The sequence below is a fragment of the Pangasianodon hypophthalmus genome, chromosome 18 (genome assembly GCF_027358585.1).
Source record: "Pangasianodon hypophthalmus isolate fPanHyp1 chromosome 18, fPanHyp1.pri, whole genome shotgun sequence".
Taxonomy (NCBI): domain Eukaryota; kingdom Metazoa; phylum Chordata; class Actinopteri; order Siluriformes; family Pangasiidae; genus Pangasianodon; species Pangasianodon hypophthalmus.
Window position 1 is genome coordinate 19,769,109 of NC_069727.1, and position 22,342 is coordinate 19,791,450.

The 22,342-nt window shown below is 39.1% G+C and overlaps 1 protein-coding gene across 4 annotated transcripts in view; it reads right to left on the reverse strand.

Moving 5' to 3' along the window:
• The window catches only part of slco1c1 (solute carrier organic anion transporter family, member 1C1), a 49,395-nt gene that overhangs the window by 5,004 nt on the left and 22,049 nt on the right, over window positions 1-22,342 (reverse strand). For 3 of the 4 annotated variants that reach the window (XM_034313295.2, XM_053241628.1, XM_034313297.2), the window contains 8 exons: window positions 19,305-19,403; window positions 12,014-12,259; window positions 11,758-11,922; window positions 6,466-6,661; window positions 4,348-4,513; window positions 2,916-3,085; window positions 2,457-2,521; window positions 2,197-2,314 (listed from right to left, as the gene is read on the reverse strand). In XM_034313295.2, coding sequence (XP_034169186.1) covers window positions 2,197-2,314; window positions 2,457-2,521; window positions 2,916-3,085; window positions 4,348-4,513; window positions 6,466-6,661; window positions 11,758-11,922; window positions 12,014-12,259; window positions 19,305-19,403 — 1,225 coding nt within the window. The remainder of the gene's footprint in view (window positions 1-2,196; window positions 2,315-2,456; window positions 2,522-2,915; window positions 3,086-4,347; window positions 4,514-6,465; window positions 6,662-11,757; window positions 11,923-12,013; window positions 12,260-19,304; window positions 19,404-22,342) is intronic. The other variant, XM_053241629.1, reaches the window with a different exon arrangement.

A 22,342-nucleotide genomic window follows, 5' to 3' on the forward strand; every position in this document is an offset into this window, starting at 1 on the left:
GTGTGCATGGCAGGGTTGCAAGGAGAAAGCCACTGCTCTCCAAAAAGAACATTGCTGCCTGTCTGCACTTTGCTAAAGCTCACACAGACAAGCCAGAAGGCTACTGGAAAAATATTTTGTGGATGGATGAGACCAAAATACTGCCCTAGCCTCAGCTGAGTCAGCTTGTCCAGAGATCTTGGGCAAGGCCTTTGTGACTCACTGTGCATAATTCTTCAGTGGAGACAGCACTAAATGTCTGAAGTCTTCCTGTGTCTAAATCTTGCAATGGTGCAGACTAGGCTGAGATTGTAGCGGGATCAGCCAGAATTAAGAGTCGAAAGAAAATCTAATGCCCAACTCACAGATGTTTGTGGTGTGATGAGGTGGGCCAGGGTTCCTGACTCTCCTCATTCAGTGCTGCTATTGGTTGTTGTTCAGAGGGAGGTCCTTTGGTGGAATTCCAATTCACACTCCACCATGGTCTGCACTTTCGGGACTTTCTTCATGTTCATAAAATGCTTGGATCATGAAACTGTAGTGTTATGCATTCATGGAACTTATTCCAAAATTCCAAGTGTGACTGTATAATGCATATGTACCCAACATGGGCTAGTTTTTGAGTTTCCTACGCCTTTGAGAAAACAGAGGGATTACACAGCATGCAAATATCACACAAACAACACAGTACATGAAAAAGGAGGAATGTACTGATTTGATTTCTTTGAAAGGAAAGTGTATTTTTGGTAACATACTATCAGATGTTTTTATAACTTTCTGTCCCATTGTCTTCCTGAAGAGACAGTTTTATCTTTCCTGGCTCCCGTGGAGGAGAGTGGCCTGGATTCTTGGGTATCGTAGGTTACTAGCCATCCTGATTGTTGGCTATCTTGCAGATAACCGTAAGTGAACTTCAAAGGGCAGTTTATGGCCAACCCAGGCTGGCAGAAAGTAGAGTTTAATAAGAAGTCTCCTTCTTAACCCTTTGTTGACCTTTCCTTGTATGTTTTTAGGTGGATAGGAAAGGGCATACTTTAGCTCTGAAGTTAATGGAGATACAGAATAAAAAAGATATGGAATAATCCATACTTCAGATATGAGAAGCTGTTCCCATATAAAATCCCATTTGGAGACTCAGCAAACAGGTGAAAATGTTCTCTGGTCTGATGAGACCAAAGTTAAACAATTGAACATTAAAGACTTTTGGTACAATACATTTGGTAGAAACCCAATACTGTTCATCACCCTGGGAACATCATCCCCACAGTGAAGCATGGTAGTGGTAGCATCATGTTGTGGGGATGTTTTTCATTAACAGGTACTGGGAAATTGGTCAGGGTTGAGGGCAAGACGAATGGAGCCAAATACAGCGCAATCGTAGAAGAGGCAAGAGACTTAGGACTGTGGCAGAAGTTCACCTTCCAACAGGACAACAACCTAGGCATAGTGCCAAAGCTACACTGAAGTGGTTCACAACCAAAAAAACCGCTCAGTCTGACTGAGAATCTGTGGCAAGACAAAGAAAATTGCTGTTTACCAGTGGTTTCCTTTCAATCTGACAGAGCTTGAGCAATTTTTCCAAAAATATTGTCAGAAATATCAGGCTCCCAATGTGATAAAGCTGATAAAGCCATTCCAGCAGCTGTAACTGCAGCCAGAGGTGGTTCTACTAAGTATTGACTCAAAGGGTGACAAACATCTGCTTTTTGGTTTAACTAAATTTTGTGTCACAATAAAAATATTTTCCACCTTCAAATGTTAGACATATTGTGTAAATCAAATGTAAAAAATCCCAAACAAGTCCATTTCAATTCCAGGTTGTAACACTACAAAATGTGGAAAAGCACTGTTCACCAATTGATTTGGTTAATGTGCGAATGGATCAAGTGTGGCAAACATCTGCCAATGGCAAGTATTTAACAAAACATTCAATAAATAAATAAGAAGTAACATTCAACTGTGTCACATTATCCCCTGATGAGGATTAACTGTTTTTTTTGTTATATATATGTTATTAAAGTCATTTTCAGATTGGACATGTTTATGTTTCTATGGTGAAAAACCACCCTAAAATTAATTTACTTTGAGGTTTGTTTTTGGTATCAATGGTTTATTGTAGTCTAAAATGTCATAAAACAGCTAATAATACAGAACATTCTAATTAGCTACTGAGGGTAGTTCCAGCCATAGAGGGGCAGATTGATGTGAAACTATTACCTGTAGGCAGTAGTGTTGTAGATTCTACATGCTCCTTTTCCTCCACACTTCTTATGGCCCCATTTCAGACATGTGGTGTCAATGATTGCTCCATAGTATATTGGAGCTGGGATGCCAGCTGTTAAATGGCAGTTTTTATGCCGAGTTGCATTAGCCAAAATAGAGGTATATTGAAACTACATAATCAAGTTTGTAAATTGAAAAGTACTTGCTTCACCAAAATCCCACAATTTAGTAAAGCAATTGAGAAAAACTTCTACCTAGAGTGCGTGTTGTCAGGGTGTGAAATCCTAAAGCGAGGGACTTCAGCTCTGGCTTGATACATCTGTAGTGCAAAGAAATATGAAATATAATTGTAAGACCATACAATCCACTCACTTTCACTCACTTTCAGTAGCTGCTTTACCCTAGTCAGGGTCACAGTGATTCCAGGGCCTATATGGGTAAACTCTATAGAACATTTCTGCTTACGTAACTTAATTTACTGCTAAAGAGCTGAAATTTCTCATTTCATAGTGGTTTCCTAGTGATTATTGTAGTGATGATGGATTTAATTCAAACCAGTCAACTGAATCTTGTGCCACTGCACCTGATGAAACAGTACACTTACCTTTTTTTGAGAATTTAAAATTAAGCTGTTTGATGGTTTTTGAGACGTTATGTATTCATAGATTAATTATTCATTAGATGTATAAATTATTATCAGAAATGTATCTTACCTGATTAGTAGCATGTATCCTGGTGTTCCACCCAGGGAGATGATAAAGGAAGTGATGACAGACAAAGCCAGGAAATAGGGGAATACTCGCTGGCAGCTCTCCCTATGTCTACACTGCCCCACATAGGCAGTAAGGTTTCCCCCTGCCACACAGCTGCACTGCTCAAACGTCTGGACACATACACACAAGTTAACTGAAGTTAACATAATCGCTGTAAAAATTTAGTGTATGTAACAGATTTTACAGTTCTGTTATATAACAATATATCTTCATCTAGTCACCAAAGATTCATGTTCATCCACCTACTCTACATCAAGTTTTTTTTTGCCCTACAGATAAGTAAGTTTTTCCTTAAACATTTCGATTTGTTTTTCACTTGGATTTTGTTGGTTGCTATATCACATTGAAGGTAGAAAAAGGTCAGACATAATTTATCTTAGTTTCATTTTTTTACATCACAAAAACCTGCAATTTTAATAGGGGTGTGTAGACTTATATCCACTGTACCTTATGTTGGACACTCATTTTGATCACATTCATGTAAACAGTGCTACTGGAAATGTGACGACTAAAAAATCTCAAAAAAATAAAGGCGCCAGAGCCCCAGCCCAGCCATAGTGCAACTAGCCCGCTGCTTTAAAAGTTTTTTTAATAGTATTTGGAACTTTATATTGATATCCTGAACCATGTTAAAAGTAGAGGAGACATTAATATAGAATACCATGCTATTTTATAATCATACATAGCAGACCTCCAAAGGAACCATTCCAATAATATGTGGCATGGCTGGAATACAGATTTCTTTTTTTTACTGTTGAAAGGAAAAAAAAAGATTTGGCTTGCTTGAAAGAAAATAAAAACTCTTCACCCACCATTTTTTGAAAATTACTCAATAACATCACTAATTATTTCTGTAGATTTAAAGTCACAAAGTAATGCATTCACTTGCAATTTGACAGATTTTGGAGTCATCAGTTCAGATTTAGCATTCAGTTCACACTGATATTTTTTTTGTGATTTTTAGTATCCTATATTCCTGCATTAAATTTTGTGTTGTGTGACAGAATTTATGCTGTTTCACTGAAAAATATTCTATTATCACAAAGTTATTGTAACTGATAAAAGATCAGATAAAAACATTTAACAGTAGGATTATTAGATATAAGATTAGTATAGTATATACTGAATAACAGGATTATTCAGTATATACTATAAATAGTATTTTTTAGAAATAATTTGCGTAATAAAGGGTGGTTTCACATGCATGCGCACAATTTCTCTGATGAAATGCCAGAAAAGGTAAAAAACTTTATCCCATTCTTTGAACTAAATGCAAACAGACAAGAAAAGAGAGGTTATTTGAGTTATTTCAACAAACACAGCCCATTGTTTTTGATTAAGAATACCGGTCCCCACTGTAGACCCTGCTTACCATGTCCACTCCAGAGCCACGAGACATCCGGCACCCAGCCAGGCACGCAGAGACATACGTGAGACCATTCTCGCCACACACCGGGTCCCATTCAGTCTCTGAGCACAGACAGTCTGCATTACAGCTCACAAATAGCGAGCTCTCGTCAGTGGAGATATTCTCTACCCTGTTCAGCAAGTACACACACACACACACACACACACACACACACACACACACACAGAATAATAGTTTATTATCATAAATGAACTGCACCCAGTAGCACTTTGTACAAACTTGCATTGTTGTAGGTTGGGCTTTGATCAGTGTATTAACACACAATTTTCCATCAGAATATTTTATACAATGAGTTTAAAGGAACAACCGAAGGAAACTAAATAAATATCACCACACATTCTTCCAGCAATTGAATACTCTGAGTGCCTGATATTGAACTTAAAATAGTTAATAGTAAAACAATGTGTGATGTAAGCGTTCAAGGAGACAAATTATCAATCACACTTACCCAAAATCATCACTAATTATTTCCAAATATTTAAAGTTACAAAGTAATGCTGTTACTTGCTATTTGTCTGATTTACAATGTGGACATAATTGTTGGTACCCTTATAGTGCATTGAAACAATGCTTCATTCCTCCTGAAGAGTGATGAAATTAAAAGCAATTGTCTCATGTATACCTGCAAGCCATTGGTATGTCATAGAGTAAAGCAAAGAAAGTGTGAAAAGAGAGAAATTATTGCTTATTCTACAAAGATATTCTAAAATGGCTTGGATAGATTTGTTGGTACCCCTAGAAAAGACTATAAATATTCAGATTATAGCCAGATTTCAAGCTAACTGTTTTCTTTAATTAGTATCACACGTCTTCAATCCTGTAATCAGTCATTCAGGAGAATGGAGAAAGGTAGTCACTCTGCTGTTTGGTATCATCATGTGTACCACATTGAACATGGACCAGAGAAAGCCAAGGAGACTGTTGTCTGAGGAGATCAGAAAGAAAATTATAGCCATCTGGCACAGGGTGCCTTGAATCTGTGCAGGGTGCAATGAAATCTCAAGACTATCGAGCGAAACGTACTGCCCAGTGTCAGAAAGCTCTGTCTCAGTCGCAGGTCATGAGTCCTGCAACATGATAAAGACCCGAAACTCACAGTAAAAGCATCCAAGAATGGCTAAGAACAAAACAACAGACTATTCTGAAGTGGCCTTCTATGACCCCTGATCTGAATCCTATCAAACATCTATGGAATCTGTGGAGCTGAAACATGCAGTCTGGAGAAGGCACACTTCAAACCTGAGACAGCTGGAGCAGTTTGCTCATTGAGAGCTACAGATGCTCTAAAGGTTGTGCAACAAAATATTAATACAATACTATTATCAAGTTATTTCAGAGAAAAGTGTGGGTTCTCTTTTTTTGTGGAAGGGTACCAACAAATTTGTCCACGTCTGTAGTAGCTGGCAACTACTGTATTCCAAATATATGAAGTTAATAAGACAAAAAAAAAAACCCATAGCTTGCCACATGACTGAGAAAGTCCTTTGTCCTGAAGACAGGCCCGTGTTGGGAAACTTACTGACTGTTGCAAAGAGCTGATACCCGAAAGCCTTCCATAAATATTACATAAACATAAAGCTTCACCACAGACAATTACACATTTTTCTTTGTTATACAACATAATTTTAACTAAGTAAACTAACTTTTTAGAACTAACCAGCGTAATAACATAAACCTATCCCTTATGTTACAGCCAGAACTACTACCAGAGCCATGCTCTTATAGAAAATTAATGCACACCTTCTGATTCAAGTATTCAACAACTCTGGGGTGTAATGCTTAGTAAATGCATGAATTAGGAATACTTAATGTACAAAAGAACATTAGGTATTCAGTCTGATCTTCTTACCCATTACTATGTCAGAAAAAATCATAAAAAAAGAATTACACATAAGATACACACTCAGAAATACTAATTAAGCCCTGGATATTCTACTAAATGTATTATGATGTTAATCAGTATGTATAGGGCTGTAAGCACAAAGAACCCATAGATACTGTGATTTGGTGCTAGATTCTTAGCATTCAGTGTTTTAAAGATCAGGATATTATATTACATACCCATCATATGACACAGTGATACCAGCCACTTTGGCATTCTCACAACCCAAGGCAAAGAAGAACAGCGAGAGGAAGTAGCCCAAAAGAGATGTTCCCATTGCAAACTTGGCAGCTCCCATGATGCCCAACTTGAACTTCTTCATAAGCACTCCCCCTGAGAACATTCCTAAGGCAACAGCTGGGATGTTGATCATTCCTGGAAGATAGACCAGCATTGTGTAAAGTTAGTTCAAAGCGCTGAGTTCCCACTTCATAACAAAAGTATGTACACATAGTCCATAAGTGAGATCAGGGTCAGTGAGATACTGCAGTACTGACTGATGAAAAGAGAGGGTAGTGTATACTGGCTTTCCTCCTCTCTGAATCTCAGATAATTTGTCTTCTGTATCCATATGCCATTTCAATCTTTCATCCAGGCTAAATATCAGCAAATAAGAACATTTTTTTTTATATATATAAAACAAAGGTCTGATCTGGTATCATGCTGAGTTATGCAAAAAAATGGAAATGGAATTGGCCAGGTTAATTGTGCTGCCAAAACCTAGCATGGTTAGTCTATCCAGCTCTCCCACCTCCATCTGCACAGAATTCTGGAACTTTGAGTCTAACTTTTGTTGTTTCCCCTCCTCTACTTTTACTTTTCAAGACATGCATGAAACATGCAGAAAAACAGTAAGAAATCTGCATTACCCTGCCTGCCTATTAATCAGTGTCCGACTACATTTCTGCCTGCCAATTTGGATTGTTTAATAAACAGCTTGCAAATGCTTCCACATCAATGTGACAGAAAATCTTGCATTATACATGGATACAGCTGCTTTATGACCATCAGTAAGGTTGGTGCATCGGTTCTACCAGCAAGAAGAGGCCATTTGCTTAAGCCGGGCCAAAATTGGGTCATGCACACACACGCACACACACACACAAATATATCTACACATCCTTGTTAAAATGTCAGGTTTTTGTGATGTAAAAAAATGAAACCAAGATGAATCACGTCAGAACTTTTTCCAACTTCAGTGTGAAATTACAATGTATAAAAATTAAGTGAAAATCAGAAACATTTTAGAGAAAAATAGAAAAAAATAAAAAAACTTACAATAACCTGGTTGCATAAGTGTGCACATCACTACATTAGTACATTGTTGAAGCACCTTTTGATTTTCTTACACCACTCAGTCTTTCTGGCTAAGAGTCTATCAGCGTGTCTTGACTTGGCAATATTTTCTCACTCTTTCTTGCAACAACATTCTAGATCCATCAAATTGTAAGGGCATCTCCTGTGCACAGCTCGCTTCAGGTCACCCCACAGATTTTTAGTTGGATTCAGGTCTGAGCTCTGGCTCGGCCATACAGAAACACTGATCTTCTTTTGGTTAAGCCATTCCTTTGTTGATTTGGATGTATGATTTGGGCTATTGTCGTGCTAAAAGGGGAAATTCCTTTTCATCTTCAGCTTATTAGTGGACACTAGAAAGATTTTGCACTAAAATTGACTGGTATTTGTAGCTATTCATGATTCCCTCCACCTTGATAAAAGCCCCAGTTCTCCACCTTGGGGATGGTGTTCTTGTGGTGATGTGCTTTTCTTTGCACCAAACATATCTTTTGGAATTATGGAATTATTATACCTTTTGGAATTGGTCTCATCAGACCATAACACATTTTGCCACATGGTTTGGGGTGATTTAGATGAGCTTGGATGTTTTTTGTGAGAAAGGGCTTCTGTCTAGCCGCCCTACCCCACAGCCCAGACATGAAGAATATGAGAGATTGTTGTCACATGCAGAGAGTAATCAGTACTTGTCAGATATTCCTGCAGCTCCTTTAATGTTGTCGTAGGTCTCTTGGCAGCCTCCCTGTAATGTTTTTGTCTTGTCCTTTTGTAAGTTTTGGAGGGACGTCCTGTTCTTGGTGATGTCACTGTGGTGCTCCATTTTCTCCACTTGTTGATGATGGCCTTCACTGTGTTCCATGGTACATCCAATGTTTTGGAAATTCTTTGTACCTCTTTCCTGATCTATATCTTTTGACAGTGAGACCCTGTACAGGCTTTGTAAGCTCTTTGGCTGCAGCAATCAAATGAAACCAAAAAGATGTGAAGAACATCCTACAGAAACAGCTGGTCTTTATTTGGGATTAATCAGAATAATTTCATTGATGACAGCTGTATGATAATTACTTTTGAACATTTTGATTGAATGTGATTGGTTCATTCTGAACACAGCCACATCCCCAATTATAAAAGGGTGTACACAATTATGCAACCAGGTTGTTGTAATTTTTTTATGTTTCCTATTTTTCCTAAACTTTTTCTAAAATGTTTCTGATTGATTTTCACTTAATTTGTACACGTTGTAATTTCACATTGACGGTGGAAAAAGTTCTGACATGATTTATCTTGGTTTCATTTTTTTACATCGCAAAAACTTGCCATTTAACAGTGGTTATACATACACACACACACACACATATATATATATATATATATATATATGTGTGTGTGTATGTATGTATGTATATACACATGCACACACTGTAATCTCAGTCAAACATTAAAATAATAAATGTAACATTTACTTCTTCAAAAGATAATATACATTATTACCCAGTATTAATATTATGATGAATTAATGAATAATAATTTGTGAGTTTAGGTTAATAGGTTAATCTGAGTAGTCCCAATTTGGCTTTTAATACTGTTCACCAGCTTATCTTATACACTATATGGCCAAAAGGATGCGGACACCTGACCAGTCACACCCACATGTGCTTTTTGAAGATCCCATTATAGATTTATTCTCCCTTTGCTGCTATAATAAGCTCCACTCTTCTAGGAAGGCTTTCTTCTGGGAAGGCTTTCACTAGCTGTTGGAGAGTGGCTGTGGCGATTTGCCCATTTAGCCACTAAGAGCATTAGTGAGGTCAGGCACTGATGTCAGACAAGAAGAGCCATCCCAAAGGTGTTCAGTGGGGTTTAGGTCAGAACTTGCATCGTTGCCAGTAAAGTACTGCCTGTAAAGTACTGCAAAATTTACAGTTAACAACTGTAAAACATATTTACATCTGTACTGTAATATCTTAAACAGTATAAAATAACACATTAGATTTGCTTTTAAAAAAGCAAGTTACAACTGATGTAGCTAAAGGTTACAGGTCTTGCTCAAAGACCCAACCATGGCAGTTTTGTACTGTCGGGATTTGAGCTCAGATTTTCTGAGCTGTAATTCCAAGCCTTAAGCACTTATCCACCACAAGCAGCTCAAATAGACTGCATTAATAGACTGAGTTAATTCACTTCCACCACTGAATTAACTTGAATTAACTTGAGCCCCTTACTTCCAGTAAAGGGGAACTCTTAATCCTACAGCATACAAAGACATACTAGACAAATATCTGCTTCAGACTTTGTGTCTACTGTTTGGGGAAAGCCCACATACAGTCAGGTCCGGAAGTATCTGGACAATGACAGAGTTTTTGTGATTTTGCCTTTATACACCACCACAATGGATTTGAAAAAAAAAAAAAACAATCAAGATGTGATCGAAATGTAGACTTACAGCTTTATTTTAAGAGGTTCCACAAAAATATGGAATTTACCATTTAGGAATTACAGCCATTTTAAGCAAAGTACCTCCATTTTCAAGGGCTCAAAGGTATTTGGACAAAGTGACATAATTGTAAATATAACCATAATTTTAATACTTGGATGAAAATCCTTTGCAGTCAGTGACTGCCTGATGTCTGGAGCCCATGTTCCCAAAACTCAAATTCTGAGTTTCCTCCCTGGAGATGCTTTGCCAGGCCTTCACTGCAGCCACCTTCAGTTGCTGCTTGTTTGTGGTTCTTTCTGCCTTCAGTAAGTGAAAAGCAGCTCTATTGGGTTGAGATCAGGCGACTGACTTGGCCAATGAAGAATATTCTATTTCTTTGCCTTCAAAAAGTCTTGAGTTGCTTTCGCAGTATGTTTAGGGTCATTATCCACCTGCACTGTAAAGCGGCGTCCTGTCAGTTTTGTAGCATTGGGCTGAATGTGAGCAGAGAGTATAGCCCTACACATCTCAGAATTCATCTTGCTACTTCTGTCAGCAGACACATCATCAATAAACACCAGTGAGCCCGTTCCATTGGCAGCCATACATGCCCATGCCATAACACTGCCTCCACCATGTCTGACACATGATGTGGTATACTTTGGATCATGAGCTGTTCCTTTCTTTCTCCATACTTTTCTCTTCCCATCACTCTGGTACAAGTTAATCTTGGTTTCTTCAGTCCAAAGCATCTTATTCCAGAACATGGGAGGCTTTTTTAGATGTTTTCTGGCAAAGTCTAATCTGGCTTTCCTGTTCTTGAATGTTACCTGTAGTTTGCACCTTGTTGTAAACCCTCTGTATTTACATTCAATAAGGCGTCTCTTGATTGTAGATTTTGACAATGATACGCCTACCTTCTCCAGAGTATTCTTGACTTCTGTTGATGTTGTGAAGGAGTTTTTCTTCACCAAGGAAAGGATTCTGTGATCATCCACTTTGGTTGTCTTCCGTGGTCTTCCAGGCCTTTCGATGTTGGTGAGCTCACCAGTGCTTTCTTTCTTATTAAGAATGTACCCAACTGTTGATTTGGCCACACCTAAGGTTTTTGCTCTCTCTCTTATAGATTTATGTTGTTTTTCAGCCTAATGATGGCCTCCATCACTTGCATTGAGATCTCCTTGGACTTATACATATTGGTAGCTCCAGTCGAACAGCTGCCAAATGCCAACTCAATACCTGATATCAACTCCAGACCTTTTATCTGCTTCATTTGTCTTTAAGTAATGAGGGAATGGACCGCACCTGGTCAATTAACTTCTTGTCACTCTATTGTCCAAATACCTTTGAGCCCCTGAAATTGGAAGTACTTTGCTTAAAATGGCTCTTAAAATAAAGCTGAAAGTCTACACTTCGATCACATCTTGATTGTTTTATTTCAAATAAAATTTGTGGTGGTGTATAGAGGCAAAATCACAAAAACTCTGTTACTGTCCAAATACTTCTGGACCTAACTGTATGTGTGTTATTGTCAGGTGTCGACATACATTTGGTCATATAGTGTAGATCTTTCCTGAATGATTGGAGTGCATTTGCCTAATGCAATTTTTGTCAATTTAAACTATTATTGCAATTTCACTATCAGCTCCATCCCTTGAGAAGAAGTTCTCCATGTGTGCCTTAAAGTTTTATGAGGTGATTATTTAGCTGTATTACCCTGACCCGTGTATTAATATATTGGTTTCTAAAAAAGACTTACCCATCAAAAAGTTGGCTTTGGATGCTGACTGCCCGTAATGTTGCTCTATGTATTTTGGTTTATATGTGACCATGCCTATCAAAGAATTAAACTGGATGATCGTTATACAGAGGTACAAAATGTAGACTGGGTTCCCCAGGAGAGATCTCAGTGTTGGCAAAAAATCTGCAAAACACAGTGAAATCTTTTAGCCTCAAATCTTTTGGAACTGAAGCCAACATAAGCATTTTGGTCAGAAAAAAAGATGGATAATTACCTTTGGCCAATATAACAAAACTGGTGGCCTCATCTGCCTGGCATTTGTGGTGCACAACGTGTGAGTCTTTGATAAAGTTGGTCTGCTCGGGGGAGCACTTGGACAATTGACTCTCTAATACAGGGAGAGACTTGGGCATGAACCACAAAGGCACAGCTGACAACAGTGTGATGAGCCCTGCTATGAGGTAGCCCAGCCACCACGCCCCCACCCAGCGTGCATCTCCTGGTGTGATTGTAATACCCTCTATAAAAAGATAACACAGTTTTTAATAGTTAATAATACAGTTATAAAGGTACACAGTTATACTCATATGCATATATGCAAATACAGAGAATTCTGCTAAGTGTTTAGGGAAAACATAATGTTTTGAAAGAAAAACTTTGCTACGTATTGATAACATGAGGAAAATAAATGAATTAATTATTAGGTTTAAGGTTTTACAGCTAGGACTATTAATGAACCTTTTCCTGTGCCAGCACTGGAATGAGACATCCTGCACTGAAGGTGTGAAAAAGGTTATTGTTGGCTTTGGGGTTTAAAGAGAAGCTTCTTGAAAACCAAAGTTGAACTGAATTCACACCCTTGGAGAGTAATTCACAGCAGGGTTATTGGTTGGCTTCTGATGAACCAAGGGGAGAGCAGCTCCCAGAAGCACGGGAAGAGATATTTCCTTACAGGCATATACAGTCATGGGAAAAAGAAAGCACACCCTCCTTCAATTCTATGATTTAGTTATCAGAGCCTAAAAAACAATTGTGTGGTTCTCACCAACTTCTATAAACAACCAGGTGGCAACAAAAAACACAACAGATTTCAATATGTAAATGTGAAATAAAGTGGAGTTCATCGTTGTCTCTATGACTGCGAGTTTCCCAGGTCTTGTGGCTGCTAACATTCAGAAACCAGGTGGGAAAAAATAAGTACACCCTATAATTCAGTAACATGTTGAACTACATTTAGTTTGATGGCATTCGTTTATGCACAGCTCACTTAAAATGCCACAGCATTTCAATAGAGTTGAGATTTGGACTTTGACTTGGCCATTCCAACACCTTGATTTTTTTTCTCCTTTAGCCATTCAGATGTTAATTTGCTGATGTGCTTAGGATCACTGTCTTGTTACATGACCCAATTCAGCACAGTTTAAGGTGGTGGACCGATGGCCTCACATTTGTCTCAAGAATTTTTTTCAGCTGCTCCTGTTAGGGGTTGCCATGGAAGATCATTGATCCGCATATTTGATTTGGCATAATTTTTGCGCTGGATGCCCTTCCTGACGCAACCCTCCCCAGTTTGTATCCGGGCTTGGGACCGGCACTGGAGTGCACTGTCTTATGCAACCCCAGTGGCTGGGGTCGATTCCCTCGCCGGAAATTGAACCTGGGCTGTGTAGGTAAGAGCACCGAGGCCTAACCACTAGTCTTTCAGAGACCCCCATATTTGGCTCAAGAATATTCTGGTATAAAGTGGAGTTCATCGTTGTCTTTATGACTACAAGTTTCTTATAAAGGTCTGCTAAACAAGCCCAAATCATCACCTCTCCACCACAATTCTTGACAGATGGTATGAGGTGTTTCTGGTGATACGCTGTGTTTGGTTTTCACCAAATATGGCACTGTGCATGATGACCAAACATCTACACTTTGGTCTCTTCACTCCAAAGGATAGTGCTCCAGAACTTTTGTGGTTTGTTCAGATGCAATTTTCCAAACCTAATTTGTGCTGCCATATTCTTTTTGGCAAGAAGGGGCTTTTTCCTAGCCACCCTTTCACGTAAGCCATACTTGTTCAGTCTTTTTCTGATTGTGCTGTCATGAACAGAAACATTTAATTTGCTTACAGGGGCCTGTAGGGCACATGATGTAGCTCTTGGGTTTTTCTTTATATCTCTGAGTATTAAACGGTCTGAACTTAGCCTGAATTTGCTGGGACGCCCACTCCTGAGAAGATTGGCAACTGTCTTGAAGGCTCTCCGGTTGTAAACAATCCTGTAACTGTAGAATGATCAATTTCAAACTGTTTGGAGATGGACTTATAACTCTTGCCAGATGGATGAGCAGCAACAGCTGCTTCCTTGAGTTCATGGTTGATGTCCTTTCTTCTTGGCATGATGTAGACACACGCCTGAGTGCTCCAGAATGAGAAACTGCCAAAAGAGGTAGTCACACTTCCTGAAGATTAACTAATGGTGTGCATTTCATTAGTAACATCTGGCTGCGAATTACTCTCTTAAAGACTGTGAAAGTAGGAAGGGTGTACTTATTTTCTCTCACCTAGTTTCTGAATGTTGGTTTACTTTTTTGAATGTATATCTATGGTGACCCAAGAAGGACAGGTGATAATGCCACCAGTGTAGCATGGCTCTTACGTTGGCTGCCAAATAGCAACAGTCAACTTAGGAAAAACTGTAGGGCCATGCTCCCACTATATTTGGGCCTTTGCAAAAAGCCCTTGTCCACCTGAGAATGCTTGCCACTCCAAATGAATGAGGAAATTATGGAAGCTAGAGCATTAAAAAAGACAGAGGTATAAAAAGGGGTATACAGTGACAGAGGTATCAATTTTGGAAGCACAATAATTGTGTTGATCCATCCAATAAGAAATACGCTGAAGGAAAGATCCTGTTTATTTAGTGAAGAGATGAAACCTGGGCTGAATCCAAACTTCTCTAAGAGAGAAAATAAATAGTCCCATTCCAGCCTATCACACACCTTCTCTGCATTCAATGAGACGACACATTCTGGAATGGGCTGTGATGAGCTACACAGAATAGGGAGGAGTTCCTTGAGTCTGATGGCCACTTTAGCTTTAGAATCTATAGTATTTTAACTCATATTTATGTTAGTGTTTAACAAAGAGATAAGTCTGTAGGAGGCACATCATAACAGGTCCAGTTCCACTTTTAGCTAGTAGTGATATACAGGCCAGATTCGGTGTTGGTGGAAGATTCCCTTTTTAAGAGAGCTGGACCTTTGAGACCTGGAGATAGGACTAGCAATACTTTTAAAGTACTGTGAAAGATGTGATCCCCACTGGCCAAGCATAAACCACTAATATTTTGTCTGGCTCTCACTCCATGCAACTGACTGACAAGCAACTTATCTGCCTTTTCGCATTGTTCATAAAAATTGCTTCTATTCCTCTGCAATAGCTGTACTGTTTGTTGGTGTGAGAGTAGATCAAATTCTGTTTATGTTTTAGGTTTGTACAAATCTGGTGTGGGATAACTTGATGCTTATCCAAATTCAGAATCTGATTAGTAATGTACACTTGCTTTTCTTTCAACCCTTCTGTTTTGTTGGGAGCAAAAGAGATCATCTGTCCCCACAGACACTGTAGGCTTTGACGACCTCCTATACATTCTGACACATTTGTATTTGTTAGCACTCAAGAAAAGGGATATCTATTCGGAAATAAATTTGACAAAACCTTCATCTGCTAATGAGAATTGTTAAACTGCCAGTGTCTCTTGGAATTATAGGAAATTATACGTCAAGTGTTCTCTGTTTGCGGGATGCAAAAAAGTCATAAAGCTGTTTTTTGTAAGTTTTTAATGTAAAGTTTTTCCTCTATTGTAGACCCTATGAGCATAATGCATACTTACAAAATATGACGCAACGTCAACAAATCAGTTAAACACAGTGCCAACAAAGAACCTTAAAGGAACCTCAATCAGTAAAGTCGGGATAACACTTTACTATGCTCAGATTCAGCTGACTCATGATCATAAGCCAGCCAGATATCTAACCCAAGCTAGCTCTCCAAGGCTCTGTGTGTATTGCTTAGCCTCTGTAACAGAACATAGCCATTGCCTCTCACCAATTTGCAGTGTAATACGAAGCCTGATATTCATCCCAACGGCATAGTATCTCCAGAGGGTAGTTCTCATAGATCCGAATGTGGTGGCCAAGGTACTTATCATACTTGTGAGCTTGATCAGCTGGTCTTTGGTTTGATATTGGGCTCTGTCTACCTCCAGAGGAGATGGCAGTACCTGTTCCCACCTCAGTATAGAATGTGGAGAAAAACTCAGATGGTCGGGCTCTTTCAATGGATTCCGGTAGGCCCACTACATGAAAATTCGCTCTCCTGTTGTGCTGTTGTACAACGTAAAAATTTAGTTCTCAGCTTTATGTTGCAATCGTCCAGGGAGGTGCACAGGCCTTCCAGGTGGGCATGTCATTGTGCAATATACTCTGCATCAGCTTCTGGGAATTAAATATGCTGTACATGACCCTCTACAATCAACAGAATCAAGTCAAGCTTTGAATCGAATGTGAAAATAATACTGGTGTAAGTTGGTGGGGTTTTTTGGGGTTTTATATACTTTTCTTTGTAAATATATCATATATATTTTTTTATTTTTAAATTGTCTATCGCTTTTATATCAAATCAAGTGGCTTTTAATGTCATTTCAACGATATACACCTAGTTAGTACACAGGAAAAAGAAACAACGTTCCTCCAGGACCATGGTGCTACATAAAACTACACAGAACTACAAGAGACTCTACACATTACTACATAAAGTGCATGTGCTAATGTGTGCAAACAGCACAAGACAGTACAATAACTACCAAAACAGGACAATAGGCACAGTAAGAGACAGTGCAGTGATGACTAGTGCACAGTTCTAGTATGAAAATGTCAGATATAACAGTAGTGCAATAGAGTGCTAAATTGCTGTTAATGTAAACATAACATACTATGACATAGTATTCAGCAGATAAGTGTATACTATATATAGACATGGCAGTTATTGAGGTAGCAGCCAATTATATAGATATTTTCAAATAATTTATATACATATTGTTATAAATACAGTAACAGCAATAATGCAGGTAGTAAATTTAGAAATGTTCAAAAATTGCAAAGAGAGTGGGATGGTCTTGTGGGGAGAGTCTGATGGCTTGGGGGAAGAAACTGTTATACAGTCTGGTCGTGAGGGCTCGAATACTTCGGTACCTTTTGCCAGACAGCAGGAGGGTGAAGGGTTTGTGTGGGGGGTGAGGGGTGGCTGTGTTGGTTCCCTGCCCAGGAATCGAGCCTGGGCCATGGTGCTGAGAGCGTGGAATCCTTAGCCACTAGAACACCACGAACTACACGTAGATAAGTTTAATAATCTGAGTAGCTCACCCAGATGCACAGCCCTCCTCTAAATATGAGGAACCTTTCCCCGAGTAATAAAAGCAATATTATATACTATATTTTGCATAAGTGTTGGATTTATAGCCCTACATGTGAACATACAGTATAGAATGCAGTATCTAACTGTGTTCATGTTGGGAAGTTTCCCCACTCGTAATTACGACTTTGTGGTGGCGTTCATGTGCATTCAACACGTAAATATGATCTTTCCGACATGACTTGAACGCACCATAATTTTTGTGCTATAAGGACGATGTCACGAAATTGGTAGAGGAGGCGGATGCAAGTGCAGACTTAGTTTATTAGTGAAAACATACGAAACAAAACGAGGAGTAACGAAGCAAGGCAACAACATGAACATGACATGAATTAGGCTACAAAGATAAACAATGATTAATTATGACAAAAGCTAGATACCAAGTGCTGTACAAGACATGACTTAAATAGTAGTGCTCATTAAACATAAACATGAATTAGGGGCAATCATGTGACATGAGTTTCATGATCATGTGATGTACAGTGGCTGGTGGGAGTTGTAGTCCTGCACCATATTTGGTGCAACCATGACAGACCCCCCCCTGTTTAAAAACATGGCTCCTGAACCTGGACATGTCCTCAAGAGTGGGTCCTGGGCTACCAGGCACAGAGTCTTTGTGTTTCTGGAGACCCTTGGGTGGACAAGGAGTGGTACCCTTAGAGTAGTAGGCTGGAGAAGCGAAGTCCTCCACTGCGCACTGAAGCAGAGCAATCTTCTCTGCATAGCTAAGGGGTGGCTTGAGGTCCAAGGCAGAGCACAAGAGAGGAGCGAATGCTACTGCAAAGCCAAAAGGGACAGCGAAGCCCAAGGTAGAGCCAGAGGGGGGAGCGACGTCCTCCACGAAGCCAGAGGGGGGAGCGACGTCCTCCATGAAGCCAGAGGGGGGAGCGATGTCCTCCACGGACCAAGAGAGGTGAGCGATATCCTCTTTGAAGCAAGGGGGGGAGTGATGTACACCGGGTAACTGGGGTCCTCAGCTGAGCAAGGAGGCAGAGCGACGTCCTCAGCGGAGTAGGAGAATGGAGCAACATCCAAAGTGGGGCCGGGTGGCATGGATGACGTCCAAAGTGGAGCAAAGAGATGGAGTGACGCCCATGGTGAGGCTGTGAGCAATAATGTGGGGCGGAGAGATAGAGGAACGTCCACAACCAAGCAACACGGCAGAGCGATGTTCTCAGTAGGGCAGGGAGGGTGGGTTATGGTCCCAGCCTGGACTATGGCCCCCTCCTTAAATTTTTTTTCCAGGGTTCACATTCCAGTGTGTTGTTTATCCATTCCCCTGTTGCTCCCACATCAGGTGATTCCTCTCCAGGAGTTCCTGTTGGCCCTTGAAAAAAATCTGCTGCATCCATGGTAGGTCTAGCTTTTTGTTACAGAACACAGTAGAGGAGGCGGATGCAAGTGCAGATTTAATTTATTACGAGTGAAAACACACAAAACATAAAGACGATGAAACAAAATTATGAGTAACGAAGCAAGGTAACTACATAAACATGGTAAGAATTAGGCCACAGTGATAACAAACAATAGCAACCAAAGACAAATGCTAGACACAAAGTGCTGTACAAGACGTGACTTTAATACTAGTGCTCATTAAACATAAATCAGGTGCAAACAGTCATGTGATGTGAGTGTCATGATTATGTGATGTGCAGTGGCTGATGGGAGTCATAATTCTGGGCCGTATTTAGTGCAACCATGACAGAAGATAAAAAAAATAGTGGGAATAAAGGCAGCATCTGATCTTCAGACACTCATACATTGTCTATGTCAGATACAGTTACCTTGTCGTACTTGTTGTCACAGATAAGATCAGCCAGAGATGAAAAGTTTAATTAATACATAAAATGCCAACATTTGGACTGAAAAGACTATTAATAAGTGTAAATTATAAATAGGCAAAACACAGCGATAAAAAGGGAGGTTCATCAAATAGGTAGTAAGCACTGGGGTTAATCATATAAGGCTCTCTGAAATACTCTGAATCTTATTAACAATCCTTAATATTTGTAGTGATTATTAGGAATGCAAATGACCTGTGTATAAAAATACAGAAAAGTGATATAATTGTTTGTATCATCAAGGTGAGAACACTTCCACTCACCCATGTTGACAAATCCAATGTCCACATATAACTTTGCACAAAGAGATCCAAGCAGGTAGCCAAACACTGGGCCAATGACCGATATTGTCTGAACAAACCCTGAAACACATAGCAAGCATTTTTATGACAATAAGCAGGAAAAAAACACTAACTGGAATGGCAAAATACAGTGAAGTTTTCAAAAATATGAATATGAATAACTAACAAATGTACATTATATAAAGTGCAATATATCTGCTTTACTGTCTAACTGAGTCATATAGGGCTGTAGGACTCAAGTCCGAGACCGGTCTTGAGAGGTTTTCTGTATTGATTTGGCCTTAACTTGGACTTACTGGCACTTGTACTTGGACTTGTCTTGGTTTTGGGCATTGGTCTCGCTAAACATGGTCTTGGTCTCAACCCAGAGTTTGTAAAAGTAATGTTAGTGTTGTATTTTCTTTTTGCATGCACAAACTTTGAAGTATTTCCTTCTTCTAGAAAACACAGCCTAATTGTTGGGGTAATGTACAAAAGAAGCTAACTAGTTGAAGTAAACGCTTGGAATAAAGAAGGATTTCATTATTTTCTGTCTCACTCTTGACTTGGTTTTGCTTTAATTCGGACTCAACATTGACTTGGCCTAGATCCCTTTAAGGGACAGCACCACAATCACAGCTGTCCTGAATTCTGACAGGCTGATGTGTCTTTTTCCTGTTTTAAGGAAGAACCTCATGCTTCAAGAGAACTCATGTCATTTTCAATGAGATGAGTATATGTTAGACCTTCTTCAGAGATTTTCTTAATTCCAGACACACCTTATGGGGTTACTGCTACAGCTGGGGTTAACAGCCCAGTCATGGACACAAGAGCTGGAATGCTCATATTGGCTTACTCAAACTGCGTGTGTGTGCCAAGTTGTTTGAGAATGGCTGTACCAATTTGCTAGGGATTTGACCTACGTCCCCTTCTAGTCATCTCACTGTCAGATATGAGGTTTTGATCAGCCTTTATCACAGAGACATAAACTTAAACTTAAAGTTAAACTTTAGATATCTTTTGTAAGTTTTTTTTTTAGCATGCCGTTAAATATTTTACAGATCTTCATGCAGAAGATGCTTTACATGACTGAAATAAGTAAGGTGAAATATATTTGCAATGTTGACATTAACAGTGATCTGTCCCTCTCTCCCTCACCCACCCCTCAACAAGTGGATTTCTAATGATGACTGAGTTACTCAAAAAACATCACCATCAGCCACTCCGATTTCAGAAGACCTTTATCAGTGTTAGTATTGAGTATCACCACAAAACTTAAACAGTATATTAATCTATGGTTTCTTTAGTGTTCCATGCTAATAGGCAAGAACTGGCCACTGGGGTGCTATTTGCCAAGGGTGGTTGTACACCGAGAATCGTTGATTTATTTTTTTCATTTTATCTTATTTTTGGTTTGGTTTGGTTTTTACATTTGGTTTTACATTGCAATGATTTTCAAATGCATTAAATGTTAAGGAAGGTGCGTAAAACAGGCATGCCTCAGTTATGCATGATTTTGCCTTTGGAATTAAGCACAGTTTTAATGCATGATATCACCAGCAACAATATTATGTCCAGCACCACTGTCTAAGGATTTCATGTAACCACAGTATTTCATGCTGAAATTTATGTTTTGGCCATTGTAAAAAACAAACAAAAAACTACGCGATGCCATTTTAGCCCAATATGAACCCCATCCAGGCTGTAATCCAACCTCATACTCATTCCCAGGACAGGCTCCTTATCAGTCATGACCTTGGCCAGGAAAAGTGGTTACTGAAGATAAATGAATTATGAATGAATGAATGAATGATTCATTAATTGTATCATCCCATTAAAGTCTATGATTTAAGTTTTCTTCATGCAAAGAAAAAAAGGCTATGTGCTTCTTAAGTCATTTTCTATCCTTACATTTTTTTTTTCAGGCTAAAGGCAAATGCTTGTGTTTAAAGTCAATAGTCTAGAAGAACATTGTGTTGGACCTCTGCCCAAGAAAAATCTGGCAAACTGGAAGGCATAAACTACATGTAGGTTCAAGGTTCTTTATTTGTCACATACATAACATACATGTGATGTATTAATGTAGTGAAATGTTTTTCCGAGTGCCTCGTCCCACAGTGCAACTGTGATACATAAAAACAGAATATAATAGAACAGAATATAATAAAAGCCAAATATGATAAAAGAATATATGAATAAAATAGAAAAATAAATTAGAATAGACAAATTAGACAAAATATAGATGTTACATGGAAAAATATGTAGAAAGTGTTTAGCAGCTTGAAAAGAGGAATCTTAGCAGCTTTTTGAGGATGTAGTGTGCAAAAGATGCAAGAGTTTTTGTTTGTCCAGAGTGCCATAGGTGTCCTTCGCATAATATGAATGGCCCAGAAAATTGACTTAAACATGTGCGTAACATTTCTCAGAATACAAGTACTTTCCCTGCGTAAATATTTAGTACTGTTAATATTAAGTTCTGGAGTTGATTCACCGACTTCAGTTGCTTACTCTGAATATGGTCCAACTCTGAGTTTACAGTGTCTCAGTATTACCCATAATTCTACTTGCACTTATGGAGTTATATTCAGAGCGATTTATAACAGGCCAGTATGCTAATTTAAGGTCAATAACAATTTCTGACATTTCTACCTACATTTTCCCTGTTTTCACTCCAATTTGGTTGTTTGCAAATTCCCACCCAGTAGCCAGCTCTTCCCTATCACATAAGAGCTAAAAATTAGGGAGGATAAAGTCTAATTCATCTTTCCTCCAAGACACATAAAGCCAGCCACTACACATCTTTTCAAACGTCTGCTCATATTGCCTCACAGGGCTGCATAATGCACACAGAGGAACATACCAAACCGCCCTCCTCCACATACATGAGCTCAGAGACACCCATGATTGGCTAGTGTTGCTCTGATTGAAGGGGAGAGAGTAATGACATCCCTCCTACCCAGAGAGCCCAATTCTGCTCTTTAGGACTCCCTGCCAAGGATGGCCGCGGCATCGTCAGGATT